The 14,703-nt window shown below is 39.1% G+C and overlaps 1 protein-coding gene across 1 annotated transcript in view; it reads right to left on the bottom strand.

Annotated features, from left to right (window-relative positions):
* Positions 1–1,812: 1,812 nt before the first annotated feature.
* IGFBP2 (insulin like growth factor binding protein 2) overlaps positions 1,813–14,703 on the bottom strand; it is a 31,347-nt gene continuing 18,456 nt past the window's right edge. The window contains exons 2-4 of the mRNA XM_074298733.1: positions 3,700–3,917; positions 2,722–2,862; positions 1,813–2,343 (exon numbers count right to left, since the gene is read on the bottom strand). Coding sequence (XP_074154834.1) covers positions 2,182–2,343; positions 2,722–2,862; positions 3,700–3,917 — 521 coding nt within the window. The 3' untranslated portion in view covers positions 1,813–2,181. The remainder of the gene's footprint in view (positions 2,344–2,721; positions 2,863–3,699; positions 3,918–14,703) is intronic.

Consider the following 14,703-nt stretch of genomic DNA (forward strand, 5'->3'; position numbering starts at 1 on the left):
GACACACGATGGCAGCACAGTCCCACTTTGAATATTCCGAAGGTTTAGATTTAGTTTTGTATAAATGATTTTTCAAGGATTTTCCCTCATGGACTTTGGGTTCGGGCTCAATCTTCTCACTATCTGAAGCTTCTCCAATTTCAAAATCTACCACTGATGTTCACGTATCCCTTTAAATTATCCACATTCACCTATGAGTACCAGAGTATACTCAGTCTCCCACCCTTCAATTCATTGGAGACACCCTGCTAAGGGAACTGATGAAATTGGGAAGATGTGACATTTTTTTTTTTTGCTAAATAGCTTGCTCAATGAGGTGATAAGATAGGCTTAAGTGACAAAATGAATGGAGAAGTTGAGTTCAAATCCAGCCTCAAACACTTAGCTGTATGACTCTGATCAAGTAATTTCATTAAGAACACTTACTTCTCAGAGTTGTTATGGGGACAAAATGAAAGAGCATTTATAAGTGGGGATAATAAAAGCACCTACACAAAAGAGCATTTATAAACTGCTTGACAAATCTTTTTTTTTTCTTTTTCTTTTTTTTTTTTAAGTTGAGGCAATTGGGATTAAGTGACTTGCTCAGGGTCACACAGCTAGGAAGTGTTAAGTGTCTGAGATCAGATTTGAACCCAGGTTCTCCTGACTTCAGTGCTGGTGCTTTATAAATATTAAAGCACTATACAAGGTGCTTTGTATTAATGCAGTTTTAAGCTTATTGTTGTTATTGCTATTATTCTGTAATCATATCAATTTCCTTTTTGAGCCTCAGTTTTCTCATCTGTAAAACGAGTGGGATGAGCTCTTGGTTCCTTCTTGCTTTCTATGATTTGAAGAGATATTGGATTTGGTGAGGGAGGAAGAAAGAAGAAGGCTAGTAAATCCTTCCCCCCCCCACAACATGGCTTGAAAGAATGATGACTCTGGTCACTATAGACCAGTTTTGGATTTATAGTCAAGAGGCATTCAGGGTTCAAATCCAGTCCTGCTACCAACTACTTGTGCAATTCTGAGCCCGTTCCTTCCTCTTTTTGAGCCAGTTTCCTCCTATGTAAAATGATTCCATTAGAGAATCCATCCCATCACTCCTCTAATCGTAGGGCATTCTGGCTGATTGTCTTGGCAATTGAACTAATAATGCCTCCTGATGGCAATGGAGAAGGCACACTTGTTAGCCTGAATGGGTATCAGTCCCTCTCTTACTGAAAATCAGCTCATTCATTCCCACCATCCAGACTCCCTTGGCCAGATTGCCTCTGCAACACCGACATACCCCAGAACCCCAAACCCTGCATTTGATGATAGGGAAATAGTTTTGTTTATTTTGTTGTTGTTGTTGATTGGTTCTCAGGCTCTTAAAGTAATAAAACAAGAGTATAACTCTAACTTCAGTGTTTGAGGATTCTCATTTCTCATGTTCCTCAACTACTTCCAAATTCCCCATTTTCCTTTCACAAACAAGTTCTTGTCATTTGGGTCCTCAAATTCTCCTTTCCCTTTTTTTGGTAGAGCAAAAAGAAAGTGAGAATGATTATTTACTATAAATAAAGCTATCTTCCTTTAGGGCAAATAGGACAAAATAGGACTAGAGGTCACAATCCCATAGTCCACATAAGAGAGAAGGAAATATGTTTCTTGGCTGATATGGTTTGATCTCAAATTTGCATCTACCGTGGCCTCCTGGAGAAGTTGTACAATTTCAGAGAAGACCCCGCCCCAAACCTCCTACTCCGAGATTGGTCCCTCTTTGCCATGTCTAGAGATAGCCTCTGTTCTCCCAGTCCCAGAAATGTGCAAGACACAATTGTGTTTTTTTTTTTATTCCTTTCTTTAATCTTAAGTGGAAGAGACACAGGGATTCAAAAATAAAAACTTCCTCCCCTCCCCAGACCTTCACTGGCTTCCATACCCCCAGCCACTTCCTTCCCTCCCCAATGAGGGAAAAGAGAAGGGGACAGGGAGCATGCATTTCATGCAGGAAAGGGGGAATGTAGGATATATGCCAAGCAAGGTGCTGGTCTCTCTCCAATATAAATACACATGTCAAAACTTGTGGAAGAATCACCATCACCAACCACCACCAGTATTCCCACCCTCCCAGCCACTCTCCTCTCTCTGCTGATTTTTTGGGGAGGAAGATTGAGAGGAGATGGCATCAGGGCACAAGTGGGCTCCCAACTACTGCATCCGCTGAGCATGTGCCCCTCGAGCCTCCTGCTCCGTGTAGAACAGATGGCACTCAGGATCTCCTCGGATAGTGGGAGCCCCCTGGATCAGCTTGCCAGTGTGAGGATTCACACACCAGCACTCCCCACGCTGACCATTCAGAGACATCTTGCACTGAGGAGAGAAAAAGAGGAAGGGTGGGGAAGAGAGTTAATCATCACCTTCGGCAGCATCCATTAAGAACACTAGCTCTCTGAAACTCAGTCCAGTGGCCAGTAAGTTAAACCTCCTCCTAAGATTCACCAAGTCTGTTCACCTGAATGCTATTTACAAGGAACAACTTGAGTAAACATAGTGTTGGAGTGAAGTTGGAAGAGAGGAAGAAGGTGGGCTGGGATGGATCAGGATTACTTTATTTCTAGATCTTTATCTTCCCACCTAACTCCTTGGCCTCTCAAGTGTCCAGCTGGATAGAAAATGACCACCCCTGAGGGCTAAGCATGGTACCTCCCAAATCCATCCTTGTTTTCGAGGTGCCAGTTGCCCACTTACCTGTTTGAGATTGTAGAGCCCTTGCTTGTCGCAGTTAGGGATGTGCAAGGAGTAGAGATGCTCCAAGGGTCCCCGCTCATCTGGGAGGCGCATGGTAGAAATCCGCTCCAGGACCTGGTCCAGCTCCTGCTGGCAGGGGGTCTATGTAGAGCCAAGAAAGAAAGAGAGGAAGTTCAGAGAAGGGACAGAGAAAAAGAAGGCTGGGGGCGGAGAAGTTGTCTGCTGACCGACAAGGAGGGGAGCCAACTCCCACACAGCAGACAAGGGGACAAGCTTGAGTTCTCTCTCCCCTCCCTGGCAATGCCACAGCTCTGGGGAAAGGCTCTGGTGCACTCAAAAAGGACTGGGCTTGGGAGGCTACAGAGGCTTGGAAAAACCATTTGCAGGAAGAAATTATAACTGAAGAATATGAATGGCTAACTAGTGTTAGCTAGTCACATCTAGTCATATGGCAGAGGGGAGATTGCACGGGATGTAGAATCAGAACAAAGTTCTTGGAATCCCACCCTGGGCATGTGCTAGTTCATGTGACCCTGGACAAATCACTCATTCTAAGGCTCAAGTTCCACATCTGGCACTGTGCACAACAGCATCCACACAAGAATATGATGAGAATCCAATGAGATAACAAATGTAGAGCTCTGTCACTTTACACGTGGATCCCAGAGAGGCTGGAATCCAAGATCACACAAGTAGCAAACTAGCTGATCCAGCATAGGGATCCGTCATTATCCCAGCTGTGCAGAAAAGATAATTGAGGCTCAGAGTGATTTGTCCAAAGTCACATTTCCACTAAAGGACAGGAGAGGAATTAGAATCTTTGTCTTCCCCATTGCCACAATTCTCTTAGCAGGTACACCATCTATGTGTCTTCTCCTTGGCATTTAATGCAGAGAAATTTAGTTTGTCTCTGTGTGGAGATTCTTATTGATATGTGATTCCCCTCTCCCATCCACCCCGCTCTCCCTCTCCTCTGACCCTAGTGGGAGGAGGGCGCAGCTTCTTGGTGTCTTCATGGATATGATGATGCATGTTGACTTTGCCCAGCTGGCGGTGTTGCCCTATGACCTTCTCCCGGATCACAGCCAACTCCTTCATGCCCGACTTGTGGGGCTTGCGACCGCCACCCCCGAGCACGCTCACGGTCCCATCCACATGATTCTCTGCCAGTCCGCCATCCGAGTCATCAATGGTATCTAGAGGAAAGAGAAAGGAAAAATGTGACTCCTACTTTTCCAAACAAGGTTTATAAGTATGTTATTTTGTCTGTTACTTTGTATATGTATGCAGCTTTAAAAGTTGTTCAGGGAATCATCCTCTTCAACTTCTGACATTCTATCTGTAAAGTTATTTTTGTTTCTTATTTTAATAACTATATTTCAATATAATTGATTTTCTTTGCAATTCTATATGTTTGATTTTATGATTTAAAAACATTCTGAAAAAAGAATACATAGGCTTTTCCAATTAGCCAAAAAAGGTCCATGTTATTTAAAAAGTAAATGATATGGATGAAGTGCCCTCCATACTCTACAAAGTGCCACTGATTAATCCAAAGGGAATTAAAGTTTTTATGGCAAAGGAAGTGACAATATAAAGCAATTTCCTCTTGCAGCATTTACTTTAAATATATTATCTCAATTTTCTAAAAATCCTTTCAGGAAGGTACCACAATAATTCTATACCTCAGTTTCAGGGATGATCAAACGGAGGCTTAGAAAAGTTATTTTACTGGTCTAAAATGTATTGAAAATGAAACTTCAAACTAAGACTAGTTAAATTTAAGTCTCCAAAAACTAAATTATATTGCCTCTTTTTTCAGAGTAAGAATTATAGATCAATCTTTGATTGGAGCAGCCACTCAACATCTCAAATTCTAAAAACTCTCCCATCATTTTTTCTCCAATTTAAAAGATCTCAAAGGGCAGCATGGTATATATGTCAAGCCTAAACCGAAATGAGAGGCACTAAATCTTACAGAGGAATCCTTGAAGGCTCTTCATGGATTGACTTAGAAAACCACACATGAACATTATCTATATTCTATTATATTTTCATTTATTTTGTTAAATATTTCCCAAATACATTTTCATCTGATTCAAGCAAAACTTGGAAGTGTTAATGGATGCCCTACATCCTGTTTTTTATATCTTTGGTATAGTGGATAGAGAAGTACCTTTTCAGTAAAGAAGATCTAGGTTCAAGAGCTGCTCCTGAAACAAACTATTTATCAATTTAATTTCTCAGTATCTGAGGCCACCTTCTAATAATTTAAATCATGGAAATTTGCTTCTTCCATGGAAGATGTTTCCATACTGGGAGTTATCCACACTGATGATATCACAAGTGTAGACTCCCTCTCCCCCCAAAAAAAATTGGGGACTGGGATTTTTTTCTTTCCCCTCTTATAGTTAACCTACATCTCAATCTTTCTGCACATCCATTGCCCTCTCCTATGGTGCTTAAGTCCCCACTTAAATCCAAATTCATAGAACAAGGAGGGAAAAGGGGGGTTGATAACTGAGTTTATAACCTAGGTTATCCTATTCCCAGGATCACTGAATCCGTGGGAACTCAATGAACCCAAAGGAACATTCAGACATAGAACAACACTGCAGTGTTTTGTTTTGTTTTTTCTCATTCTTGAACATCGCCCTCCAATTGGCCAAGAATCTGTAGGGAAACATCTTGAGGCTGAAGGAAAACTGCAAGATTCAGCCACAGGAGACTCCCCAAAGCACGTTACTGAGCAAAGGAAATAACTTTGTGTGTCTGATTGTTTTAAGCACATCTGGGTTTTAGACCCTCTTTGGCCATATGACCGTTGTGAGTAAATTCATGTCCTCCCCATGTCCACAGGGGCTAGTTCGGGCGTGCCTGTTCTCCAGAGTTACAGTGAAAGGGAAGGATTGAAGAAAGAGGGAACAAGGGGTAAAGGCAGTACAGCATGGGAAAAATGGAACTGAGGATCTGGAGACCCAGCTTCTGGTCCTGACTGTGCCACTAAGAAGACTTTAGCCTTGCTGAACTTTCCCTCTCTTTAAATGTGGGGCTTGAACAAGATAAATCTTTGGTATTCCATGATTCCATATTACGGTAATGCTTTATATACCATAGGCACTTAATAAATATTTTTCCATTGGCTAATCAGCAACTGAGTGAATTCATGAAATAGTATCTTGCTGAGTGGGGATCTTGGAACTATTGAGCATAAGACAAGAATAAGGAAAGGGTAGAAAAGATGAAGGAATGAAGAGACATAGCTCTAATATTCTTCCATTGCATCCCTTACTTTTATATAATTATTATTATTATTTAAAATGACAGTATAAATAATATTGAATTTCAATAACTAAACTTAATTTGTGCCTTTTTATTATTGGATAAATTTACTTTTAAAAATACCTATATACGTAAAAACAACTTATCATCTAGTCCCTAAAGTTTCCATCAGAATTTTGCATATTCATTCTCATTCTTTTCCTGTTATAAGGTCATAGTCAAGACTTTTCTTAACCTCAGCCTTTCAATGAGGATAGAAACCTTTCACTGCCTCTGTCTTACTTCTAGGGGAGCAAGGAAAGGATCAGATATTTGCATCCATGTTCTCCTTGTCTCAGTGCTCACTCTGGCTCTGAACTCCCAGGATAGTGAGACAGGGCAAGATTTGACAGCAAAATATGTGCCAGAAACAACTTGGGGACAACATGCCTGAGCAAGGCCCAAAAGGTCTCCATGCAAAGTGTGAGGAAGAGAACAGCCCAGCCCCCTCCCCTAGTCCAAGCAGCAGGATGGATAGCAAGGGAGCAAGTCAGGACTTTCCACCCAGATCTGCTCTCCTGACAGGTCCCAACAAGAAATCAATTTTGGAAAAGGAATCAGTTTGGTGGTAGACTCTTTTGCCCTTCTAAGTACATCTTCTCTTAAACCTTTTCTTTCCTCCTCAACTACCTTCTTTCTCTAGTTTTTAGCTCCTTATAAATAGGTTATGAGAAAAAGACTTAGGATACAACATGGTGTATAGAAAGGGAAAAAACCTAGAGAATCAAAAGACCTGATTTGGAGTCATCCAGACCAGTCACTTCTTAGCTATGAAACAAAGCAAGCCTCACTTTCCTCAATGAATTCTCAAAATGAGAATTACCTAGCAGTACCTTCCTATAATGCAGTTATGTTAAATAAATAAATAAAGGGTATTTCAGGGATTGTAAAATGCGCAATAAGTATTAATTATTTTAAGTTTGAATTGGTAAATTCTGTCTTAATACTATTTTCATTTCAAGACATTATCTCCTATCTTTCCTACTCATTCATGTGTCAAAATTTATTTAATCATCCCCTCATTCTCAGTTTCTTCTACCAAAGTCCTACTATAAATATTTTGAATTGCTTGGGATACATATCTCATGTTGATATATCTGGGTCAAAGTATGTAAACATTTTAGAAACTTTCTTAGTATAATTCCAAGAATGATTGAACCAATTTACAATTCTACCAATAGTGTACTAAGGTGCTTGTATTTCCACAGCCCCTCCAACCTTGACTCTGTCCATCTAATGTCATCTTTACCAATTTACTGGCAAAATGTCAGAATGTCAGAATTGTTTTGATTTGTAGTTCTAATTATTACTGATTTGGAGCACATGGTTTAGATGATTTGTAATTTTTCTGGGAACTATTTGTTCCAATCTCTTAACCATATATTCATGCAGGGATATTTGATGCAAAGGTCCCATCCCTTCATTTCCCCATCTACCCTCTCTCTTCCCAATGGACAGTTTTTCTTCTTATCCTAGTTTTACTGATTTTGCTTATGCTAAAGCTTTTTAATCTCATGCAACATTGTGATCTCTTCTTGTTCCGTGGGTTAATGATTCTCATTCTAGACATAGCTATGAAAATTATCTGATCTGATACTCTTCTATTTTAAAAATATGCAGTCTTTGTATTAAATTTATATATTCATTTTGGCCTTACTATATATAGTATATTGTAAACCTTATCGCTGCCAAAGAGATCCATTTTTCTTTTTTATTGAAATTATTTTATTATGAACTTAACAATCATCCTAATTTTCTCAGCAATTCTTATCAAATAGGGAATTCTCCAAGAATTTTTATTCCTAGCTTTACTAAACTCTATGACTGAGTTTTATTATTTCCATTTCCTCCTTCCCTAATCTGTTTAACAGATTTTTTTCCATTTTTTAACCAATTTGGTATAAAATATCGTCATTACTGACATTGGAGTTGGTATATAGAATTTAGCCTTGACATATAGAATGGCCTCCAAAGGGTTTCAGGCATTGCTGACACAAGGGAGTTCTGGCATAAGTGGTTCATTTAATAATAGTAAATAATAATAGGAAAGCTAAGAGCTTGCATTGCAAACACTTTCTTATTCATTATTTAATGTAATTTTCATGGCAACCTCACTTACTCAGAAGATTTCCAAGAACTAAAAATTCAGTCAAGGCAGATATCACAAAGTTAATTGCGTGAAGCTCTCTTAATTTATTCCTTCAAGATCCCCTCAGGCTTTTTGTATATGGTTCTAATACAGATAGTTCCAAAATGGTGGTTTTCTAATTTTTCATTCAACTGTAGATGAGGAGGGGAAGTAAATAAGAGAAGGAGCTTATTAAGGGCAGGAGTTATCTTTTACCTTTCTTTGTATATTTGGTACTTAACACTATGCCTCTTGTTTTTGCTTCATTTTTTCAGTCATGTGCAATTCTTCATGACCTCATTTGACAAAGATCCTGGAGTGGTCTGCCATTTCTTTCTCCAGCTTATTTTACAGATGAGGAAACTGAGACAAACAGGATTAAGTGACTTGGCCAAGATCACCCAGTTAATATAGGTCAGAGGTTGGATTTGAACTTAGGTCTTCATGATGTCAGACCTGGTGCTCTATCCACTGAATCACTTAGCTCCCCACAGCACAAAGCCTAGCATTTAATAGAGTTTGACTAACAGGCTGTTCAATGGAGGACCACTAGTATAATAGTGAGAAGAAGGGGAAAAAAAGAACCCCAGATGAAAGACAAACAGTATGCTTTAGTTCCATGAACACTGGGTTTGAGAATGGACCCCTTACAATATTTCCTGAACCTGAAGATGAGGATAAAGATTCTTTTTCAATTCTTACCTTTTCAACTTTAGGGTTCTGCAAGATGGAAAGAACAAGTCAAAACTTGAACCAGAGCCCTTTAAATTCTAACTTTTTATGCCAGGCAAGGTCATCTTTTAGTATTACAGCATCATAATCAACCATAAAGAGACAGTGAAGATCGAGTATAGAAAAGGAAGGCTTTCTATCAACCCCCAGTCCTTGGTATATATGATGTGAGGGCTTATAATGTGCTAATCACTGCCCAGAAACACTCATGCATTTTTAGATTCCACAGACTATCTGCCATTTATCCAGTGTAGCCTGAATAATGAACAATATCACCTCCCTGGTAAACACTCTATTTATACTGACAGAAGCTTAGAGCAAACTACCTTCTTTGGCAATGACTTCAACTCTTGTCTCACATGCAGCTTGTACTTCACTAAAGTCTTCCTCATGAGTTGTCAAGTTAGTATCCCACACACTCTATTAGTCCAGTTGATTTTTTTTAATATAAGTGTAGAAGTTGACATTTTTGCCAACTGAATTCCATCTATCTCTATCACAGTCCTACATCAGTACTTACCTAGTCATCATATGGAAATGATTCCGGACTCTTGAAATCTATTCCAGTGAAGCTCTGATGGTTTGTACACCAAAGCAGAAAATCTATGAAGAAGGTCTCTTTCTGTCTCTTTGTCTCTATCTCTGTCTTTCTGCCTCTCTCTATCTCTCCTTTCTTCAATCCAGTAACATTAGCCTCTCCTTGATGTTCCCCATATAACACACTCCCTCTCCCAACTCCGAGCATTTTCATTGGCTGTTCCAATGCCTGATATATGTCTCCTCTTCCCTGTCTCCTGGTTTCCTTCAAGTCCCACTTGCTTTATAGGAAACCTTTCCCAAACATTCTTATTTCTGGTACCTTCCCTCTACCAATTATATGCAACTTACCTTTATGTGGCTTTTTGGTATATATTTGCTTGTTTGCTTTTCCCCATTGCGACAAGCCCCTGGAGAACAAGAACTATTTTTTTGCCTTTCTTTGTATCCCAGAACTTAACACAGTGCCTGGAACATGACAGATGCTTAATGAAGGTTTGCTCACTGACTGACTGATTGTCTCATCTAAGAGTTCTTAGCCAGGAGAGTTTGGCTTCTCACCTGAAAAATGAGGAAGAGAGAGACTTCCAATTGACTCCAGGTCATCCTTAGGAACTAAGATTTTCTTTCTGAATTAGGAAACTTATTTTCTTTTTCTTTTTAAGTTAGTCTGTAATTAAACTGAAACTCTTTTCATGGTTCTAGAGTAAAAAAGCCCTTTAGTGGGAAAGAGAGAGGGTAAAATACCCCAGCCCCCTGAGACCTGGTGCCACTTTTGTTGAAGCACTTGGCAGCTGACTCAACCTTGAGCTCTGCTCTCTTTAAGTAAAGAGAGAGCACAAGGAATCCCTAAATATATCCATCAAACTAATTTTGCTATGCAAACTCAAAGCCACGTTTCTTTGGTTTCCTAGGTAAGAGGAAAGGGTGACTTCCAATCAATCTCAGGTTCCTAATTCTTGTGGGGAGAGCCCGATGTCCTTAAGGACATGCTATATAAGCTTTCTCTGATAAGAAATATTTGATTTCTTTTCCTTTTTTTTCCTTAATCATATTAGTTAAGGGATGGCCTTTTTACAAATACCAACATGGTTAGTAACCTATAATGAGTTGTAAAAAGGCATTGATTTATTATATTATACCACTATGTATTTGAAAGAATAAAAGAATGTCAATTATCATATCTGATTATGAACTGTGTTATGTAGACTTTTCTTGAAGCATTGGGAAGCATTTGAAACTTTATACTCCAGTAGATTTGCTGGGAACAGCAAATAGCTAAACTGACGGAAGACTTTAAAGATCAGCTGAGTAAATCAATCAAATTATTTTACTCTCCCTATGGAAAATAATAAATGCTATATTCAGTACCTTAGCCAGGTGGAAATGATTGAAGACAGGTATGAAAAGATCTTGATCAGTGTAAATGTCTCCAATGAACCATTAGATGAACTAGAAGTGACATTGTAAAGAAGAGTATTCAAACTGACTGAGGACATTCAATCATATTCTAGGGGTTGTCTCAAAGATAGCAAGCTGGTTTGGGTCTGAGGAAGATCCAAGAGCACAAGTCAGGATAAAGTTTACCAGCAAAGCCCCAGAGGTGAAACTAGGGAAGATTACCTTCCCTTAAGCCTTGATACCAGATTTCCTTCCTCCTCACTTTAACCAGAGAAGGATCTCATGAGCTTTGTCAGAGGACTTCCCATCTTCCTATATGTACTGGGAGCCAAGAATGATGCAGATTCAAAGGTCTAAGAGTCTAGCAGAAAATAACATTTAAGGGGAAGACTCCTACAAAAGGACTTCTAGGACCTTAACCCCTTGCAACACATGTTCCCCAAACTTAGCCCACTTTCCCCTGGATTCTTTATGTACCAGTAGAGGATGCCACTGACTTTTGGGGAAATAATTCATACAAACTCTTCTTATTATACAATTTTAATAAATACTCTTTTCTAAAAACTACTTAAGCCTTACTGACAAATTAATAATCAATTAGTAATCAAGGTGGAAAGCACTGACCAGTAAGGGCTCCTAGGCCAGATAATACCTTAAACCTCTTAGGAATAACTCTACAACTTGAGAGGAAAAGCATTATCCTTGCTCTAGGATCTGAACTTTTCTATTTGAGCTAATTTAGGATTATCTCTTCAGAACACGTGCCATATGTTAAAATGGCTTCTGTGCAGAAAAAAACCCTCAACCTCAACTGCCAGATATCACATCCTCAACTGACCTCATTCCATGCAGCTTCCACCACCGCCCCTTGCCCAGACAGTTTCAAACACTATCTCACTTTGTGGTGGGAGAGGAGAACAATTTTGGGAGACCTCAACACCTATCCCAGTACTCATAAGACCCTCCCAGACTAGCAACTATCAAATTAAAAGATGACATAATCAGAGATAAGGATGATTGAAAATCTGCTCACTCAATGTGTTTCTTTTCTTTTTTCTTCTCCTTCAATTACTGACAGCTCTAGCTATTGCAGTTTTAAAATTTCAAAAGCTCACCTAGGTAATTCTCCCCATGAACTTTCCTTTGCCCATTTATAAATTTAGCTTTGGTGCCCTGCTTCTGTGGATAGAGTCTACTAGTATTTCCCTGTATGTGATTCCTACTTTCTCACTCCGGGTTGTATGGGTAAAGAAATGAAGGGACCATCTAATCCTTATTGTGGCATTAGGGACTTTTTGAAGGATCTAAACTCCAAGCCTGAATTACCTGAATAAAATGAACTGCATTTAATGTCTGCCCCTCCTTAAAATGCCCCCTCAACTCATCATTACAAGATTGCTTGTTGATGAGACAAAAATAATGTCTATATAGTATAAGGTAATATGATACTATATACATAATACTATTTGTGTTCAGTTATTTCAGTCATATCACATTTCTCATGATCCCCATTTGGGGTTTTCTAGGCAGAGATACTGCAGAGGTTTGCCATTTCCTTCTCCAATTCATTTTACAGATGAGAAAACTGAGGCAGACAAGATTATGACTTGCCCAGAATCACACAATTATGAAATGTCTGAGACCAGATTTGAACTCTTGAAAATGAATATTCCTAACTCTAGATAGGTGTTCTACCCACTGTACCACATAGTGTCAAAATGTCATCATTACCACTATTTTAATAGTGAAGAAACAGGATCACAGATGAAGTCACTTGTTCATAGTCACATATTCATGGCTGGCCCTCAAATCAATATCTTGAGGTTCTAATTCTAATGCTTTAGTATTAGAGAAATAGTTCTAATTCTCTTCAGCTTCATATGGCTTTGAATTTTGGGCACAGAGATACTAGGATCCTGCAGAGGTGACTTTCCTTTCCTAATTTTCATTCTCTCCCTTGATCTCCATAAGCACTTCCAGTAAATCTTGTACCCAGGGACCAGCCCAAATGACAAAAGGTTTCTTTCAGATTCTAGATGGAGTTTTGGTTTAGCTTATACACCACTGTGTTACTGGCTAGAACACCTATTTGATACTTCTGGCCTAGACAATCAATAATACAATCAATTAAGGCCTGATTTGTAGCATTTACCCAAATTTTGGCTCCTGCATGAGTTTGCATACCTCCTATCTGATTCTACTTACTGGAACCGTAATTCCTTAACCTAAAAAAAGGAGACTTTTCCTTAGTCTTTATGAAGAATTTAGGAGGTAGAATTTGGAAGGGCTTGATCTGCCCTGAATCAGGGGAGGAAGGGAAGATGAAGGAAGGAATTCAGCCAAACTGAAATCCTATCTGAGTGTGCTGGACATACGGAACTTCTTATCATTATCCCCAGCCCAGTTTTTGTTTCCAACCTTTCACATGACTAACATGTTGGTATTCTATTCTGAGATGCCTCATTATCTCTGGGCTGAAGGACAAATTTATTCCCAGTCTCGTGGAGGGCACCTGGCTCAAGAGTAATCCCTTTACCAGTTCCCTCATCTGAAAATTTCTTGAGATCTAGCCAGTGTTTAGTCTGAGAAGCAGATGGTGCAGCTGAGGAGTGATGGTCTCAAAGTCAGGAAACCTAAAGTCAAAACCCAGCACTGCCATTGGCCCAAGTTAACTTAATGCCTTTAGGCCTCCGTTTCCCTCTCTGTAAATGGAAGGGTTTGGATAGATTAGAGATCTCATTCCAATTCTATGACTTGATTCCTGCTGGCACTGAGGGCATTCCTCCCTTTTGGGTCAGATCCTAGTACCAAAGTCTAATGTTCAGTGCCAAACTGGTTAAATCAGGTCCCTTCACTCAGAGAGTAGTTAGAATGTATTCAGGGAGACAGCTAATATGACTGTTGAATATCCATGAGTAGAGTAGCCCCTGACTCTAAAGACATTTTACCAGTCTTAATGTTTAGCTTTATCTGGCTTATTCCCAAAGGATGAATTCAAAGGTGCTTGAGATTTGTTTAACCTACACTGGCCCATCAGTAAGAGGTTCTAGCCCCCTTGTTCTGCTCTAATATAAAATCTCACAGTCATTAATACTTTTGGAATACTTCAGATATGGTGCCTGAAGTAGTGCTGTTGGCTCCCCAGATTACAGTTACAAACATCACTATTTATTTATAAGGGATGAAGTGCACTGAGTTGGCTAGTATATAGGAAACTCAAATAAGTGAAATCTGGTTCCTTGAAGTTCTAGAACTGATTAACACAGCAAACCTGAACATATAGGAAACCAGATAGAATTTGCTGTCTAAAAGAACCTGCTTAGACACAATATTTATGTTTTTGAACTTCATCCCAGACCTATGCTGGTAAAAATTGGACAACTGACTATCCATATCTTTAAGTTTAATTTAAATTATTAAAATTTTCCCATAACTTTCTTAAGTCTAGGCTAGAAATGTCAAGTTCAACTAGAAATGGGGCCACTAATATAGAATAAAGATTCCTGGGCATATTAACTTAGTTTCTAAATATCATGTTATCTAAGTTTTTGCTATTTTGTTACATAGCTTACATACTATAGTTTTGCTGATACCTTGTTTGATACATCTGGCCTAGACAATCAACAAAACAATCAACTAAGGCCTGATTTGTAACATCTACCCAAATTCTGGCTCCAGCACAAGTTTTCATGCCCTCTATCTGGTTCCACTTACTGGAACCACAATTCCTTAACCTAAAAAAAGCAGGCATGGGGATTTTCATTAGTCTTTTGATCATTTAAGAGATTACTATAATGGAGGACAACAGCTTGGATTTATTATTTTTTTCCTTTTCACTAAGGAACAATTGAGAAAAGGTATTC

Source organism: Sminthopsis crassicaudata, chromosome 3 (genome assembly GCF_048593235.1).
Source record: "Sminthopsis crassicaudata isolate SCR6 chromosome 3, ASM4859323v1, whole genome shotgun sequence".
Classification (NCBI taxonomy): Eukaryota; Metazoa; Chordata; class Mammalia; order Dasyuromorphia; family Dasyuridae; genus Sminthopsis; species Sminthopsis crassicaudata.